We start from the raw sequence: 16,867 nt of genomic DNA, 5'->3' as shown, positions 1-16,867 counted from the left end.
ATGGAAGTAGAAAGGACAAGGAAGTTGAACCTCTAAGGAAAAGGTACACATTAGTGGCAGAAGAAATGAACAAAAACAAAGTTTTACTGGTGAGAGAATGCTTGGCTTCTGTCAGATCAGAATCACATTTCAGGGCCATTTTTCAGTCCGTGGCCTCTATGAATGCAATGGAACCTAAGATTGACTGTTGCCATTGAGGAGCTGGTATCATTTCTCTCTTATGGGCTTAGAGAAAGGACACAGATGGAGCAAGGGTACCATGTTATAAAGAGTTGGCATTATGCCCAATGAGTATTTATCCTGAGTGATGCCAGTAAAGTGTAAATAAAAGTAGGCAGTATCAGTTCCCCTAAAGAGACTAACTCCTAACTGGTATGAAGCAAGACTCTGCAGAGTAAGCTACCCTCTCCAGAAGCCGGAAACCAAGCCAGCACCACAGAATTTTCTGAGCTACTTGTGGATATATGAGTGAGCATGTCCTGGCTAGGCCCATGCACCCAAAACCCCCACCACCCGACTGAGCACACAGGAAATTGATGTTCCCCAAGTTGTACTTTCATTTCCAGTGATATACTAGGAAAATTTGGAGAAGAGATGGAATACATAGCACTTTGCTTTAATTTTAGTAGACTTCAAGGCATGAATAAAGGACTTGGGAGTGAATTTAGTGTTTTTTTGCTTTCTTTTCTAAAGTAAGACATAAGTTTTCCTTACAAGAATAACTTGGTTCTTTTTTATTTCTTATTTTTCCTGTCTTTTTAGGGCTGCACCCATGGCATGTAGAGGTTCCCAGGCTAGGGGTCTAATCGGAGCTGTAGCCACTGGCCTACACCACAGCTCATGGCAATGCCAGATCCCTAACCCACTGAGCAAGGCCAGGGAATCGAACCTGCAACCTCATGGTTCCTAGTCAGATTCGTTTCCACGGCACCATGACAGGAACTCCAAGAATAGCTTGTTTAAATAACACTCTATACTCTAAAGACACCAATTTTTTCATTCTATTTTTACGTTCATTGAATTGGTCTATTTGATAGACAGTTTTTTGTGTGTATTAAGGATGATTAATAACAAAACCACTTATACTGAATTTGTTGACCAGTTCTTTTCCTGTGAGTATATACATTTCTATTTCAATTATTTTTATTTAAGAAGAGTTGACTTATAATGTGTTAGTTTCAGGTGCACAGCAAAGTGATTCATATATATATATGTATATATATACGTATATATGTGTATATATACACATACACACACATATTCTTTTTCAGATTCTTTTTTCTAATAAATTATTTCAAAATATTAAGTAGAGTTCCCTGTGCTATACAGTAGGTCCATGTTGGTTATCTGTTTTATATGTATAACATTGTGTTTATGTTAATTCCAAACTCCTAATTTATCCCTTCCCCTCTTTCCCCTTTGGTATCTGTAAGTTTGTTTTCTGCATTTGTGAGTTTATTTATGTTTTGTAGATAAGTTTATTTGTATCATATTTTAGATTCTACATATAAGCAATATCATATATTTGTCTTTGTCTGACCTACTTTATTTAATATGATAATCGCTAGGTCCATCCACGTTGCTGCGAATGGCATTATTTCATTCCTTTTTATGGTGGAGTAACATTCCATTGTATATATGTACCACATCTTCTTTATCCATTCCTCTGTCAGTGGACATTTAGGTTGCTCCCATGTCTTGGCTGTTGTAAATGGTGCTTCAGTGAACATTGGGGTGCATGTATCCTTTTGAATTATAGTAGTCTCTGGATATATACCCAGCAGTGGGATTGTGGGATCATATGGTAGCTCTATTTTTAATTTTCTAAAGAAACACCATACAGTTCTCCATTTTACTTAAAGTATTATTTGCTCCATAGTATAAGTAAAATAATACAGACTGATGATGGAAAGCAACAAGTCTCTAACCATCTTCCACTCCACTTAGGACCACACATCCCAAACACAACCACTTTTTAATAGTTTCTCTGTTTCTTTTTCTTTCCCTCTCTCTTTATCTTGATTGGGAGGCCTCCATGTGGTTCACAAATTTCAATAAAATACAAGAGACATATAATATAGAACAATGAATAGTCTTGAATCCGCCTCTCCTCCCCTTCACCCCTCCTCTGCCTCCTGTCCTGCCACTGGCAACCAATTTATTACTTTCTAATCTACCTCCATTGTGTCTTTCTGTCAAGACAAGCAAGCCCCAGTATATACCCCCATCCCCTCTCTCTTTCTAATGTTTACCTCTTAGCTTTAAATGATATATTTTTTCATATATCATTCATTTATCTGTGCAATTATCAATGTAAAATGTCCATTTACACTAACTCCTCCCCTGATTCGACTCCCCTCATGTGGTTGATATTCCATTGGTTGGTTACATTAGCATTTTTTTTCATTCTCTTTTTAGGGCCTGCAGCATATGAAAGTTCCCAGGCTAGGGGTTGAGTGGAAAATGCAGTTGAGGCCTATGCCACAGCCACAGCAACGTGGGATCCCAGCTGCACTTGTGATCTACATGATCTACACTGCAGCTTGTAGCAACACTGGATCCTTAACCTACTGAGCGAGGCCAGGGATCGAACCCGCATCCTCAGAAACATTAGGTCCTTAACCTGCTGAGCCACAATGGGAACTCCTGTATTAGAATGTTTGATTCATATACTTAGAACTTTCTTATTTCATTTCTCTTCACTGGCTCTCTGATCACCTGCTCTGTTGTATGAGCACACCCAGGGCCCCATTCTCTTCCCTTCTGCTAACATCTCCTGTCCTTTACCCACTATGTCCTCAGCTCTCGGTGGAAGGAATAATATTGTGTACATTATATTCACAAACTTCATGTTTTGCCTATGTGTTGGAATTGCTTCTAATGTTTTAAACTAAGAATACATTTTCATTTTCCTAAATATGTAAACTGACAATATTTGACCTCAATCAGACTCCCCTTCTTTATTAGGTGACCTTGTTTTCTTCTTCTCTTCCCTCAGCCATTACTTTCCTCTTTTACCTTTTCTTGATGTTTGACAATTGGACATTCTTTGTGTTTGCAGGTTGGTCATTTTGTACCCAGTTGGGAGACTTTTCACTCTGAATTCTCAACTTTTCTTCAGCTCTGTGACATTTTAACCTACGATTTTTTCCATTAATTTTATCTCCTCCATTTTCTGTTTTATTCTACTGAAAAGTTTTAATTGTCTATATGAACTTGCTAATTTTTTTTGTCTTTTTGTCTTTTTAGGGCCACATCAGCAGCATATGGAGGTTCTCAGGCTAGGGATCTAATTGGAGCTATAGCCCCTGGCCTACGCCACAGCCACAGCTATGGCAGATCTAAGCCACGTCTCTGACCTACACTACAGCTCACTGCAATGCTGGATCCTTAACCCACTGAGCAAGGCCAGGGATAGAACCTGCACCCTCATGGTTCCTAGTCAGATTCCTTTCCACCATGCCACGATGGGAATTCCCTAAATGTTTTTTTGCTTTCATTATGTTTCTTCAAGAGTTCTGTCTCCATGTGGCTTTGGGTCCATTATTTATTATTTTAGCACCTCTGTGTACCATCTGAAAATCTGAAGATTACAATGCCTCTCACTGATGTCATTAGGAATAAAAGAAAGAATATAGGAAAATCACTTAACTCACCACTATCTAATACCAAAGTTCATGTTATATTAAGCTTTATACACCCTGCATCTCTGTGCTTTATTTTAAAAAATTATGGGAAACATTTTTAGTGTAAATATTTGTTGTTGAGTGCTTTCTTGTTTTTCAACCTGGCATATTGTTGTTGTGTAAGATAACATATATGTATTTTAGCCCCTTATAAAAATAAGCAAACAAGCATGCAAGTAAAAACAAAAACTTTTTTGCCATTTTCTGAGACTTCAGTTCTTCTGAGTGATTATGAATCTACTGACTATATTCCTCTCAATATGAACATTACATTATCAGCAAAATAAAAGAATTGAAATATTTCTCTTGTTAATGCTAGTTAGCATATTTGTTATTTGCTAACAAACATACTACTCTCATGTCTTGCTTACTCCAACTCACCAATTTACATGTTCTAAAAGAGACACTTGCCAATTACTGCACTATTCTAAAATTATGTTACATAGGAAACATGTACAGTGTTTTTAAGTGGTCTTCGATGTTTTTTGTTTGTTTGTTTCCCAGTATACCCATATGTTGCCTTATATAGCATCACTGATTTGATATGTTTCTGAATAAAATGCTTTTAAAAACTAAATCAAATTCACCCATAAAAAAGAACAAAATAATGCCATGGATGCAAATAGCGATTATCATACTAAGTGAAGTAAATCAGACAATGAAAGACAAATATGATATGATTTCATTTATATGTGGACTCATATAAGAAATGCTACAAAATAATTTATTTATAAAACAGAAACAAACTTACTCAAAACCAATGTTATGATTACCATAGGGGAAATCGTGGGTGGAAGGAGGAATCAGGATGATGGGAAAACATATACTCACTTCTGTATAAAATAGATAATTAACAAGAGCCTATTATATAGCACAGGGAAATCTACTCAATAGTTTATAATAACTTATATGGGAAAAAAAGAGTGGATATATGTATATGTATGACTGATTCAATTTGCTGTACAAATGAAACTAATCCAGCTTTGTAAATCAACTATATTACAATAAAATTTAAAAAAATATCACATTTGTGCATTCTGAAAAAAAAAATCAGATGTTATTTGAATTCATGCCGTTGGAGAAGGTACTCAGTATTTGTCTTGCATTAGTTTCAGTGATTGTTTTAACTTTTATGGTCTGGTGAAAAGTAATGTATTTTGGTCTCTGGGTCAAGAGGGATCAAGTCTATTTCGTGCTCTGCCTCTAGCTATGAGCTCTTGCGTGGGTAACTTCACTTCACGGGTCTTTGTTCCCTTGTCTATAAAAATGAACAGGGTCTCAGGATTTTGGGTTCTGAAAGATGGTGGTTCTATGTTAAACCACTTACTTTCTCCAAGAGACATTGATAAGGTCTCTTCAAATTGCCAGGTGTCCAGAATCTACTCGGCCTGAAACTGTGCGCCCTTGTCTGCTCCCGTGTAAAAGGGACTGCACTGTGACTGCTTTCAGCGAGTGGACGCCCTGCCCAAGGGTGTGCCAACCAGGTAAGTGGATGCCATTCCCTTCATGCTTTGTTTCCTTCCTGACCACCTGCTCTCTTTCCCCACTGCTCAACAAGTGAGAGGTGGTGGAAGGGGCACTCCCTTCTTTTCCATTTGCACATCATCACCCTTGGGATAAAGTTAGTAAAATTTGTCAATGAAACTTTGGATTTCCAGCTACATTAGGATTTGCCAGAGAATATATATTCAGTTGTTGTGTGTCATGATTTCACAGGCATGCATTATAGGGGTACTCATCTTCTATTAGTTGTGGCATTTTGAATAGCCATTCAAATATGGTCCCTCAGAAAGCATCAATACCATCACAGTTTATCTGTGGCTCCTGTGTGCGTGGAGCCTGACTCCAGCCAATTTCATTAAAATGTAGGGCCTGAGAGTTCCCACTGTGGCTCAACAGGTTAAGAACCTGACATAGTGTCCATGAAGATGTGGGTTTGATCCCTGGCCTCACTCAGTGGGTTAAGTACCTGGTGGTGTTACAAGCCGCAGCATTGGTCTCATATAAAGCTTGGATCCGGTGTTGCCATAGCTGTGATATATGCCAGCAGCTGCAACTATGATTTGACCCCTAGGCTGGAAACTTCCATATGCTGCAGGTGCAGCCATAAAAAGAAAAGAAAAATGTAGGGCCTGCAGCACTCTGCATACATCACTGATAACTATAAGCCTATTGAAGAAGAGGGGCCGATACACTAAAAACATGTTGAACAGGTACATAAATTAACATGATATGATTTTTATTTCTTTATTCTTAATGGTGATGCTTTATCCACCTGGATGTAATTGGTGGGCTGTAAGGAAACTTAATACCCAAGTCCTAATAAACACACAGGAGCACTTTTGTAAAATGACTGCCTTTCTTAGAGCAGCTCGTTTCCCTCACACTTATTTCAGTCCCCTGATGAACTCATCCATGTGGAGAGACAAGAACTCCTAATCCCAAAGCTCCGATTTGGCCTAAGACCTAGAAACTTGGTCCTTTCCCCTAGACTCACACTCTTGCTTTGGTCTCATAGATCTGACCATTGCCACAGTTAAAAATCACACATTCAAGAGAATGGGGGATGGAAAAAATATTAAGCCTAGAGTTCAGAGTGAACTGGGTTTCCCCCACACCTCCCTGGCCTTGCTTTGGCAGTTACATTGACTCAGGCAGGGCTTGGCTCTCACTGCCTCACTGCACTAGCTTCCTTGAAAAATGCAGAGGGAAGCATGCAGTTCTGCAAAAAGAGAACCTTCCACAGAGACTGAGATATTAACACCTAAAATTCCGACACTGTGCATTGCTCTGTTATTTATTTATTTATTTATTTATTTATTTATTTATTTAATTTTTAAGGCCACACCTGTGGCACATGGAAATTCCTGGACTAGGGGTTGAATTGGAGCTGTAGCTAAGGTTTACATCACAGCCACAGCGACACTGGATCCAAGCTGCATCTACGACCTATGCCACAATTTGCAGCCAATTTGTAGCCACTAAGCAAGGCCAGGGATGGAACCCACATCCTCATGGACTCTATGTAAAGTTCTTAACCCAAAATGGGAACTGCCCTATTGCTCCCCAATTGCTCTTTGACTCACTTATCTTCATGGAAGTGATGTGACAGTATACCAACATTGATTACAATCAACCTGCCACATCAAGCCACCTGTCAGTGATTGGCAAGGAGTAATGTCAGCTCTTAAAGCTTCCCATCATCAGTGCCTTATATTACAAGGGTGGGGCACCTACACAAAGTTGTTATTATTTGACATTTTATATTTTTAATTGATCCTTTGTCAGAATTAACACGGCAGCATCCAGTAAACTTAACTTATGGATAGAATCAGAAATAAATGTATTGAATACAAAAGAGTTTTGAACATACCATGGAATCTTTTTCTGATCTTTTGAGGGGTAGAAATAGCAATCTCTTCCAGAAACTCTCCAAAACTTTTTTTTTTCTTTTTAGGGGCACACCCATGGCAATATGGAGGTTCCCATTCAAGGGGTGAAATTGGAGCTGTAGCCTCTGGACTATGCCACAGTCACAGCAATGCCAGATCCAAGCTGTGTTTGTGACCTACACCACAGCTCGTGGCAATGCTGGATCCTTAACCCACTGAGTGAGGCCAGGAATCAAACTGTAGTCCTCATAGATGCAAGTCAGATTCATTTCCGCTGAGCCACATGGGAACTCCAAAACTTATTTTCTTGAATGAAAATGCAAAATCTTAGAGCAACAAACTACTCAGGGCTTGTTGAGTAGTCAGGAGAATGTCATTTCCAGACAGAAAATGGAACAGAAAAGGTATGATCTCTATTCTGAACCATTGGAAAGGCAGCATCTAGGAAGCTGGCTTTTGAAATTTTAATAGCAATGTGCCTGAAAAACAGTCAAGCTCTTGAAGATAAATATTGGGAAAATTCAGGAAGATAAAATAGTCTATGACAATAGAGGTTTATTGAAGTTCAGCTATTTCTTTCAGTTTCTTCCTCATAAGAGATTAGCATAACTTCTTCTGTTAAATGATTTTAAGGAAAAGGCTGAATTAAAAAGAATACCCTATTGGCTGCCAGATATTCATGTTAGAGCTGTCATAGTCCCCTGACACTTCAGGAGGCATATTAGTTTTGTTAAGCCTGTGTGCCCTAGTGGCCAGAGAATGCTTTAGCTGCTACTGTTGCATGCATTCTACCTTCAAGCAAATTCTGCTGCATGAGCATCTTCTCCTAGCACTGCCTAAGAATGGAGGAATCACAGGGCCTGTGAAATAATTGCTCTTCCAGCAATTTTAGATTTGACTCGAACTTCCAGAGATTCAATTAGTTATTTAAATGATTGGCATTGTAATGAAAATAGTTCTAAGCCTCTGTGGTCTCTTTTTTGCCTCTGATTTTTTAAGCCTAGATAATTCTTTTTACAGCCCAGTGGCCAGGGGCCCTGGAGGAGCATAGATTCAATTTTCAGATTTCTCCCAGCTTTCCACTTCAATCCTATTTACCCTCATGCTTTGTTTATACTTTGGGACCAATATATTATTAAATAACCGTGGGTTAATTAGTGGGGACCATTATAGGGCAATTATTGGAGGAAATAGTACCTCTCTCTGTGTGGTTCTCAAACTGTATTGCCTCTGAATCACCTGGGAACATTATTAAAATGCAGATTTTTCAGCTCAATGGCTAGAAATTCTAATACCATAACTATGGAATATTTCCAAAAAATTGTGTTGTAAGAAGCTTCCTCTGAATGGTCATGTACTTCCTCTCTTAAGATAAAAAAAAAAAAAAAAAAAAAAAGGAACATAGATCCTTGAACAAATGCTACTTAAACTTTGGACATACAGCCTGTTTTTCAGCTCCTTGGATGCACCATATTCTTCCCAGATCAAGCTTGTAATGACTAAAAACATAGCCACTGGAGCCAGATGGCCAGGGTTGAGTTCCAAGGTTTGCCCTCTGACATTGGGTGTTTTCACGTCCATTGCTGCAGGGCAACAGGAGATCCTGGAAGAGGGACAACATGGCATAACAAAGCACAGAAGAGTCTTTCCTTCAGAAAAGTGGGGGACCAGGAGGCACTCCGTTCCACAGAACAAAGCCGCTTAGGTTTTAGCCCACATGCCTTTTATTAGGGAAGGTGATGTAGGTTAATGAGCGAACGTAGCAAAATCAAGTGCAGTTAATGATAAAGCTATCTCTTAGTGGTTGTGCTTTTGCACGTGTGCTGAATTTGTTTACTGCATTGTTCAGCAGTTTCAATGGTCTCCAACAGGATGTATCACTTAAATCTTTATGTGCCTCAGTTTCCTCATCTATAAAATGAGTTAATAGCCATACCTACACATGAAGAAAGTTCTTAGAGCACTTACTGCTTTGCATGGGCTAAGCATGGGACAAGCATTTCTGTCATTGTTCTAAGCCTTTGCACCTGCCCTGTGTGAGGCTGGCACTGTGTTCAGCTACCCCTCCTTCCTGGACCTGTATATCTGGGGGAACCTGTAGCAGCCTTTCCCCAGGAGCTGTGCTCGTCTACTAGACTATGTTAGATCCTTCCCCATTCACCCCATTATCTAGATCATCCCATAACATCTTGGACATCCTTTTGTGACACTCCCATACATATCTTTCCTTGGTAATGTTGCTTTTGCTAGATTATAAGGCCACAAATGCAGACTCTGCTTCTGTCTTTTTTCATCACTAGGTCCTATAAACTCAGCATAGTATAGGGCATAGTTGTCACTCAATAAATATTTTTTTCATGGACAGATGTCCTGTAAAGAGAGAGAAATGCTTTGAATCCAGGCAGTCAATACTCTTCTGAGAGTGTCCCTCAGAAGGTACTTTGGGAAATAATATTTTTTGAGTTTTTTTTAAAGTTTTTTAAAAAGTTATAGTTGATTTACAGTGTTCCTTCGATTTTTGATGTACAGCAAAGTGACCCAGTCATACACATATATACAATCTTTTTTCATACTATCTTCCATCATGTTCTAACCCAAGAGATTATATATAGTTCCCTGTGCTGTACAGTAGGACCCCATTGGTTATCCATTCTAAATGTAATAGTTTATGTCTACTAATCCCAAACTCCTCGGTCCATCCCACTTCCTCCCCTCTCCCACCTGGCAACCTCCAGTCTGCTCTCTGTGTCTATGATCTGTGAGAAACAATATTTTAAAGTGGTACTTCTCAAATACTTATACAGGTCCCTTGGGGGTCTTTTAAAATACAGGTTCTGGTTCATTAGACCTAGATAGGACCTGGAATTCGACCTGTCCACAGGCTCCCAGGTAATACCTGTATGTTGATGACAAATCTCCAGGTGGGGGTGGGGTTAGTTAGACATTTTTGAGCAAGGCAGTGACATGGTCAAAGTTTTAATGTGAAAAGTTTGGACCAGGAATAGACCAACAGGTGTGGACACAGGTAGAGTAGGGTGTGGGGTGGAGTGAAGTGGTTTAACCTAAACTGGGAGATTAGGAAAAGGAAGAGTTTGAGCAGATAGCAATTGCAACTGAGAATGGAGGAACTCTTTTTTCAGCTGTAGGTTTGGGTTGGGTCATTGAAGCTGTGAAGTTTCCTGGTCCCCAAACTAGGCTAAACAATGGAATCACATATGGATTTCTAAAGTATCCCAATGTGTGGGTCCTACTATAGGATATTATGAATTAATGGGTTTTTGGTATGACCAGGGAATCACTTGATTATGTGAATCCAAATCCAAATCCATTATAATCCTCTTAGAAAGCCAAGATATTTGCCAAAGGTAGAATATATCACGAGTAATTTGTGTCTTAGCAATGGATGAGGTGTGTCAGGTTTTGTTTAGTCTTGGCTGGATTCATAATCTGAATCCTTATGACTTAAAAGTATTCTCAGGCCAGGAATAGTCTCTGGCTGATAGCCAGCCATGGTCCCCACTTTTTACTCCTCTTCATCTGAGCCTCTCCTGAAAGGATTAATGGCAGTTCCACATTCTTTTAAGTAAATCAGATAACAATCAAGCTGTGGCCCTGACATGGACTCTCCAAATTTTAAGGCCCAGTAGGAAATTAGCCAAATAATCAAGAACCCTTCTTTGGTGATGTTCTCGCTACTTTCTCTTTTCTTTCCGCCTATAAAGCAAATGCCTGCATGATATCCACAGTTGGTTGTTTAATAATAGCAACAGTTTGTATAATGTAAAGGTTCTCAGACTCATAGAGTTTTTTCAATGCATAGATGTCCCAGATTCACCTTATCTCATGTTCAAGTCTCTTCATGTTGAAGGGACATCTGCAATATCAAAACTCCCTATAAGTGATTCTTATAAGTGGGCAGGAAAAAAAATGGAGTTCCTGCTATGGCGCAGTTGACTAATGATCCAGCTTGGCTCTGAGGAAACACCAGTTTGATCTCTGGCCAGGCTCAGTGAGTTAAGGATCCAGTGTTCCAGCAGCTGCAGTATAGGTAGCAGTTTCAGCTTGGATTTGATCACTGGCCTAGGAAATTTCATAGCCCACAGTGGCAGCCTAAAAAGAAAAAAAAAAAAAAAAAAGTTGGCAGAAATGAGAAGCACTCATTTTTTTTTTTAGTGCTTTATACTTTAAAAGGTATCTTCATGTACATTTTAGCCTAACTATAGGAGATCACTGATAATTGTTTGCCTGGGTAGTATTGAAAATTACTTATTTTGGCTGCTGATCTTATAACTATTCCATCTAATGTTTTTACTTTAAAGTCACATATCAGTACTGATTTTCCAAGATTTCCCTCAGGCTATGTTTAAAGGGACTTATTTTATATTTTAAACATTTAATAATATGAATTTCAGACATATGCATAAATTAACACAATGCTAGTATAAGATACTAATGGTTAACAGAATGCACTCTTATGTAGTCATCAGCCAATTAAAGATTATCATCAGCTCATGGCCTCTCTTGTTTTGCTTATATTATAATTATCATCCCCCTTTTCACTATTACTGAGTAATTTTATAATGATTCCCACATATGTATACCACTTCCATTGGAGGGAAAAATATGTAAGAGGTAAAGTTATTAGATATTTTATTAAATAAAATTTGGCATATTCAAAATAACTCTTCCTATAAATTTCTAGAAACTATGGAGTTAGTGATTAATTGTTTTGCAGTATTAACCATTTAAGGCCGAGGGAGGCTCTTTAACTTTCATCTCTAGAGGGCAAGCTGGACAGCAGTAAAATGGTAACAGAAAGGCCAAAGGCAAACTGTTATGGGGAATTGGTAGGAAACTTCATTTAGGGGATCCTTTGCTCCTGCATCAAATATCTTAGAGTTACATCTTGAGTTTCCACACGTCAAAGACAGTAATTTTTTTAATGTCCAAGTCCATAGAGCATTGAATAGACAGAGTGGTTAAATGCATTGAATCTCAAGTTCAACTTCAATAGAGTTCAGTGAATTCAAGGTCGACAGAGTGGTTAAGAGGATTGAATCTCAAGTTCAACTTCCTTGGTTCAAATCCAATAGTTGCCAAACAAGTCGCTTTAGACTCAATTTAAACTTTGTTGTGTTTCAGCTTCCTTTCTCAAGTGAGATATTATCAGCACCCAATTCACAGAGTGATTATAAACACTAAATGTGAATAGGACATTTGGCAGAATGCCAAATATAAGGAACTTCTGCTGATGCTGATGACAATGGTGTAAGTTCCTTAAGATCAGGAACCACGTCTTTTATTACGGTGGTATCCTGCAGTAACTAGTTGTCCACGTGTTGCTATTGTGGCACCTGTTTCCATGTCTGTATTTTTCTTGGATAGATTTTAAAATCTGGAGGGCACGTGGTGGGTGTTGATTTTTGCTAAATGAATGAGTCAACAGTCTTCATATCTTTCCCACTACCAGTTCTAATTCCTAACTATTTTGCTTTCATTTAGAGGTAGCCAAAGCATTAGCAGATTATTCAGTGGGTCCAGGCCAATTAAGGGAAAAGGTACTGGCCATTGAGAATTTCGCATGTGTCAAAAATCATATTCCTCATACTCAAAGACATGCTAGCATCAGCCTCTCTCCTTACTCCTTTCCAGCACATAGTCCCCTCTTTATCCCCACTAGCCCACCTCCATGTTTGTCCACCTGGGAAATGGAGGATGGAGTACTAATTTACACCAAATGATGAAGTATATACTCTGTTTGAATAATCAGGATTTGGGGCCTGGAATACCAGCCCTCACAGTAGTGTTGAAGGCAATATAATAGCCTGATAACTTTCCTGGAGAAAGTGACTTAATGTAAATCTAAGTTATAGCCTCTATGAATTGTGGATGTTTTCTGTTCCCAAGGGATTCCTGAAAAACTAAATAAAATGAGACATATCTCTCACATATACATTCCAAGCCACAGCTCAATACACAGAGTATAGGTGCCTTTGTTTTTATAGGCTTCCCTGGGGGGATGCGTCCCCTTTAGTTCATAATTTAAAGCCCATAGATCATTACATAGCCCCTGTACTCAATAAATGTCCCTGAAAAATTAGCAGGAGAAATGATAAACACTTGGGTTTATTGAAATTGCAGTTCTCAATCATACTCCTGCCAAACCAAGGAGTTCTGCCAATAAAATTCATAAAAGACATTTCCTCTCAATTCATGTATCTGAAAAAGCATGATAGGGTAAATTCTTTTAATTTTTTAAAGTTTTTTTTCCTCCCATTTTTTCCCCCTATAATTTGGCATCTTCCACCTGTCACTTTTAAAACCCAGTCTGAGGTGGATTTGGTTTGGCCAAAAAATCAGATGCAAAAAGGAAAGTTTGGGGAGCATTTCGTTAGAGCCCTATGACCATCCAGATATGGAATAGCCTCATTGGGTTATAAGGGGAGCTACTAATCTGGCAGAGCTCTGGACTGGCATGACCTACACCTTCCTTCAAGGGCAAGTGTTTGTTGATGTCTTAGCTCACAGGGAAGCCTTTTCAGTCCACATTTTTCCCTCCTACTCCCTGCCTCCTCCTTCTTCTTCTTTCCCTCCTACCTCCTCCAGTCTTCTATGGATCCCAAGATTGCAAAATTGGTCCAGAGTTTGATGTACATTTATGGGGACATGGAGTTCACAGCATCACCAACTGGGGTTTTTCTTTGCCTTCTCCAGTGGCTCCAGGAGGTGGGTCTGAGTGTACATGACTAACAAGTGAAGAATGCCTGCTCAAAAAGATGAGGCCTCTGGTCTGAGGTTGTTGGCATGTCAGAGGCAGAGCCACAGTTGGAATCCAGATTTCTTTTTATTCTTTCTTTCTTTTTATGGCTGCACCTTCAGCAAATGGAAGTTCACAGGCTAGGAGTTGAATTGGAGCTTCAGCTTCCGGCCTTCACCACAGCTACAACAACAGCAGATCTGAGCTGCATATGGGACCTATGCCACAGTGTGTGGCAATGCTGGATCCTTAACCCACTGAACGAGGCCAGAGATCAAACCCACTCCTCATGGAAACTATGTGTCCTTAACCTGATGAGCTACAATGGGAACTCAGAATCCAGATTTCTTTGACTGGCTGCCTGTTTTCAACATACAACAAGCCCTGTTTTTACATAGGCACAACTCATCCTGCCTGTTTACTAGCAATTTAAGAATTCAATGTCAAGTTCTCTGGAACCCATGGCACAGGCCTATATAGCACAGCTCTGTCACACAGGGCTTTTGCATGTGCTAGCTCATTGACCATCAGGACAGCTTCATGATAAAGTAGCAGATATTTCATTAGTCTTGTTCCATCAAAGAAGCAATGGGATCTTCAAGGGATGCACCCCTGGGCACTTGGTCCAACAACAAAGACCAAGTCAAGATACCCAGTTTAATTTAAACTTGCTATATTGCATGGTGAACCTTTAAAGGTATAGGGAGAAAAAGCCAGATAGGTTAAAACTCTTACTGCTAAAATCATCTAACTTCTGCTTTGCTTCATTATAACTGCCTCGTCCTATCAAAGTAATAATAGCTGTAATTTACGGACATGCATTGTCCTATTTAATTGTTACCTCAACCCTATACAGAAAGGACTGTTGTGACCCCATCTACATATTAGGAAATAGAGGCTTAGATATGGGTCCCAAGATTGCAAATCTAATAAATGGCAAAAGCTCATAGCATCCTAAGCTTTTAACTATTCTTTGGGCAGTGAGAATTTGCTGAACAATCCCTGTGTTCCAGGTACTGTGCTAAGTACTGTGTGTGAAGAGTGCTGTCTAGTGGAGGACAATGGAGGACTTGAACACAACTTGCCTCAAAGCATAGGCACTTGCAAAGTATATTATGTCTTTTGCAGTAATTTTTCAGGGAACTAAGAGAAAAGGCAGGAAGGAAAGTCAGATTCCCCTCTGCCTAGAGTATCTTTCCCCTCATCAGTGGTGGTTCACTGCTGATACTGACCACTCCAGGACCCATGCTCAGCTCTTTGGAAGGGAATTCTGAACCTGACTCACTTCCTCCCTTATGTTTCCATCCATTCCTTTCAGGGCTGAGCTACAGGCAGAGGAGTGGCAGAACCTGCCAGATAGGCTTCCACCACAAAAACCATCCTCTTTTGACTTCAGAGCTTCAGTTTGGGGCGAGAGCTGTTGTCAATTAAGTGGAAATTTAGAAAAGGAAAATGAAGCTCCAGGGAATTGAAATGCAGTAGAATGACATCTTTATGTAGCACAGAAACTGGGAGTGAAGGCACTCACCTTAAGTGTGATATGGGCCAGAGATTTTACTTCAAACAAAAGAGGCAGTCTCTGTGTGTACTTGAATTTATATCAAAATGCCTCTGCTATCCTTCCTATCCCTTAGTCTCTCATAGACAGTATTGCTTTCGATGTCTTTTAAAAAGATCTGAACATACCAAACAAAATTTAATAAATAAAAAGTAAACAAAAGAGGTAAGTGGAGGTTTGATGTGTGAAGTTCTGTCTCATGCCTAGAATCCACTGTTATGACTTCCAGTTTACATCTACAAGTTGCTTTCAAGCCCTATTAATCTCCTTCATTCAACAGTCAAGCTTCATTACCATAAATAAATTCTGTGGCTCACATGGATATTCGTAATGATTTATTGTTAGCCTTGGTGGCAAAAATCTGTGTTTCTTGGAATGTGTGAGTGCTCTTTCTTTTCAATTTTTTTTTTTAACTTATGGCTAGTTTCCTTTATGTAATCTCTAGAATTCTCTACAGACAGTATAATGCAACACAGTATAACCTTGGTTAGCCTACAGAGGTGAATGAGTTGCCTTTCAGAAGCCAAGGTACCCATTCTAATTAGGGGTTTATTTTTAGAGTTTTAGTGTACTTTCTACAAAGAAATAGAGTAAATTAGTTTTCCTCCAGCTCGGAGGTTACTTTAAATTTATTAAATAATTTTCTACAAATAAAAAGAATAAATTCATTATTTTCACTTCCTTGACTTTGGTTCAATTTTAATACGATTTTCAGTTAGAATGTGGTTTCAGAAGGTTTTTGACGCATCAGATTAGCCAACATGATAGTAGATTTATAAACTAATTTGTATTACTATAATGAAGTCTAGAGTTGAAGGTGAAGCTAAATGTTGGCATCCTAATATGTTAATTTGAATCTACTGGTTTTACAAGAACATCAAATAATTTATGTAAGGAAACAAATCAGGAAGATATTAAATTCATGCCCAAATGAAGTAGATGGCTACTCCTTTCAAGTGTTCTCAAATAGAAAAATCATTACTCAATATCCTGCTCATCTATTGTAGTTCCTTCAAATTTAAGTTACTACACGGGCATCGTTCAGATAGAGTAGCTACTGAATGACATGGTTTAAAAGATAAGGAAGAAAATATCCCAAAGTAAGTATACTAGGAATAGCAGAGCCCCTGCCATTTGAGATCTTTCCAAGTTAAATGTAATTTTCTTTGACATCTAAAGATGTCATAATTTGATTTAGAATACAGGTTTAGGTTATAGATGATAACCAGAGTTGGAATGTAGCCTGCAGGAATGCAATGATAAGATCTATGGGAAATTTGTTAATTTCTAACTTGAGCCAGTTAGAATCTGGGAACTGATATTTGATTACATTCCATTGAATGTAATCAAACTGATATTTGTTTGCATTCCATTTGGCATTTATATTCTGCTTTGAGCCTGTGTAGTGGAAAAATCTTGTCCTTTTTAGAATCTAACACACTTATAGTGGACTTGGTGTTTCCACTTCGTAGTT

The 16,867-nt window shown here is 38.8% G+C and overlaps 1 protein-coding gene across 1 annotated transcript in view; it reads left to right on the top strand.

Annotated features, from left to right (window-relative positions):
* Positions 1 to 16,867, top strand: part of THSD7B (thrombospondin type 1 domain containing 7B) — a 1,521,641-nt gene that overhangs the window by 1,082,026 nt on the left and 422,748 nt on the right. The window contains 1 exon segment of the mRNA XM_021075621.1: positions 5,055 to 5,170. Coding sequence (XP_020931280.1) covers positions 5,055 to 5,170 — 116 coding nt within the window.

The sequence above is a fragment of the Sus scrofa genome, chromosome 15, assembly GCF_000003025.6.
Source record: "Sus scrofa isolate TJ Tabasco breed Duroc chromosome 15, Sscrofa11.1, whole genome shotgun sequence".
Lineage (NCBI taxonomy): Eukaryota > Metazoa > Chordata > Mammalia > Artiodactyla > Suidae > Sus > Sus scrofa.
The sequence above is the reverse complement of the archived record's forward strand: the minus strand, read 5'-3'. Positions and strand labels throughout refer to the sequence as shown.